Source organism: Pygoscelis adeliae, unplaced genomic scaffold (genome assembly GCF_000699105.1).
Source record: "Pygoscelis adeliae isolate BGI_AS28 unplaced genomic scaffold, ASM69910v1 Scaffold21, whole genome shotgun sequence".
NCBI classification, from domain to species: Eukaryota; Metazoa; Chordata; class Aves; order Sphenisciformes; family Spheniscidae; genus Pygoscelis; species Pygoscelis adeliae.
The window spans coordinates 10369553-10371177 of NW_008824243.1; the positions used below are offsets into that span (position 1 = coordinate 10369553).

The 1625-nt window shown below is 44.5% G+C and overlaps 1 protein-coding gene across 1 annotated transcript in view; it reads right to left on the reverse strand.

Moving 5' to 3' along the window:
* The window catches only part of DET1 (de-etiolated homolog 1 (Arabidopsis)), a 13028-nt gene that overhangs the window by 7139 nt on the left and 4264 nt on the right, over positions 1–1625 (reverse strand). The window contains exon 3 of the mRNA XM_009335185.1: positions 1565–1625. This exon is cut by the window's right edge and continues 16 nt beyond it. Coding sequence (XP_009333460.1) covers positions 1565–1625 — 61 coding nt within the window. The remainder of the gene's footprint in view (positions 1–1564) is intronic.

The following is a 1625-nucleotide window of genomic DNA, read 5'->3' on the forward strand; positions in this document are numbered from 1 at the left end:
ACAGCAGCAGTGTAAGAACTAAAACAGCTCATTTCCAAAGATGTATCGCAGTGATTCAAGCATCAACCAGTTCTGGTGACCTTTTTATCCTCCCTCATCATTACTGTTTCTGCTCTGAAAGTCCAAACTGACAGAAGGACAAGACTGTGCCTACCCACAAGGTCTGGCCCCAGCTGCTCTGCAGTACAGGAAATGAACAGGATCAGAAACAGGGAGTGATGGATTAGCAGCTTATCAGTCAATCCAAGTTTTACCATGAAGCCTGGAAACAGCATAAGCAAAAGCCAGAGGGTTTCACAGTAACAGTCGAGCCCTTAATGTCGATTTGAGAATCCCCCTCTCTCTGGCCGCTATGTTTTAAATGCGTAAAGGGAGAAACCTTAGATGAGGAACAACCTTGACGAGAAGGCTAAAGCTCTTCAGAAACTACAGTGAGCTGAAAGTTCTTCCTGGTGGAGAGATTAACACAGGCTGCATTTCTCTTCCCAAATAAAATTTGAGCTTTCCATGTGCAAGAACAGTCAGATCAGTTGCATGGACGTCATACATCAAGGAGGATAAGACATTTCCATTTGACCAGAAACACTCAGCCAAAAAGCCAGCTCGCTGTGGATTATGCTCTATTATACTTTGCTATGGAAGTTAAACGCTCCTGTTACAGGCCCTTGTAGCCAAGGGGATGAAAAGATTCTCCTCTCTAACACAAGGCAGTAGTTGTTCTTCGGGTGTCTGCGGTGAGCTCTCTCATTCTCTCTCCCACTAAGCATTATGGATTTCCTGACAGGCAGCTCTAGAAAGTTACAGACACAGTCAACTTCCTCTTACTTATGTGACGTCAACCTAAAATCAACAGAAGCTTCATGCCCATAAGTGATTGCCAAGTACTTTGGATGATATGAAACAAGTCACTGGAAGAACAAAACACCCTGAGTCACATAAAAATATATTCCAAGAGAAATAACACACTCTGCCTCATTAAAACCACATTTGACTGTTAAAGCACATTCTAGAAACTCAGGTTATTTTGATATTTTCCTCAGCTTTCACAAAAGGTCTAGGCAGATGAGTTTCCTTTCTCCTAGCACAGTTTGACGAGAACCACAAGCTTGTGACTGATGTTGGAGGAAATGCCACAGAACAGTTTGATACACACTAAATTCAGAGAACGCCACTTGGCAAAGTACGTCCAATTAGGTGACGCTAGCATCTTGACAAATCGTATCTTCAGGGACCTAAGCTACTGGGCAGCAACACTTCAATAACCTCCAGAAGAGTTACTGCTCAAGGAGAGCTGGAAACATCTTTCCCCCCAAAATTCCTCTTCCTTCTTCTAAGCACTGGATTGCCACTGCTTTGTTCCTTCTGTAACAAGACAGATGCTGTGGAATATAAAATCAGATGCATGAGGCTGCAAGATGAACCATGTACAAGCCAGACCCTTGCATCACCCAGCGACTAAAGGAACTGGTTTTCTCAGGGTTGCCGTTGTTATTTGATACTAGCCTTCAGCTGATGGGGGCGAGCGTGTGTCTATACGATATAAAGCATGCTCCGAATGGCTCACCGGCGCTGGATCTGCCTGGCAAAGTTGTTGCTGGAAGCTGAGCAGGGGAACTGGACCGCCT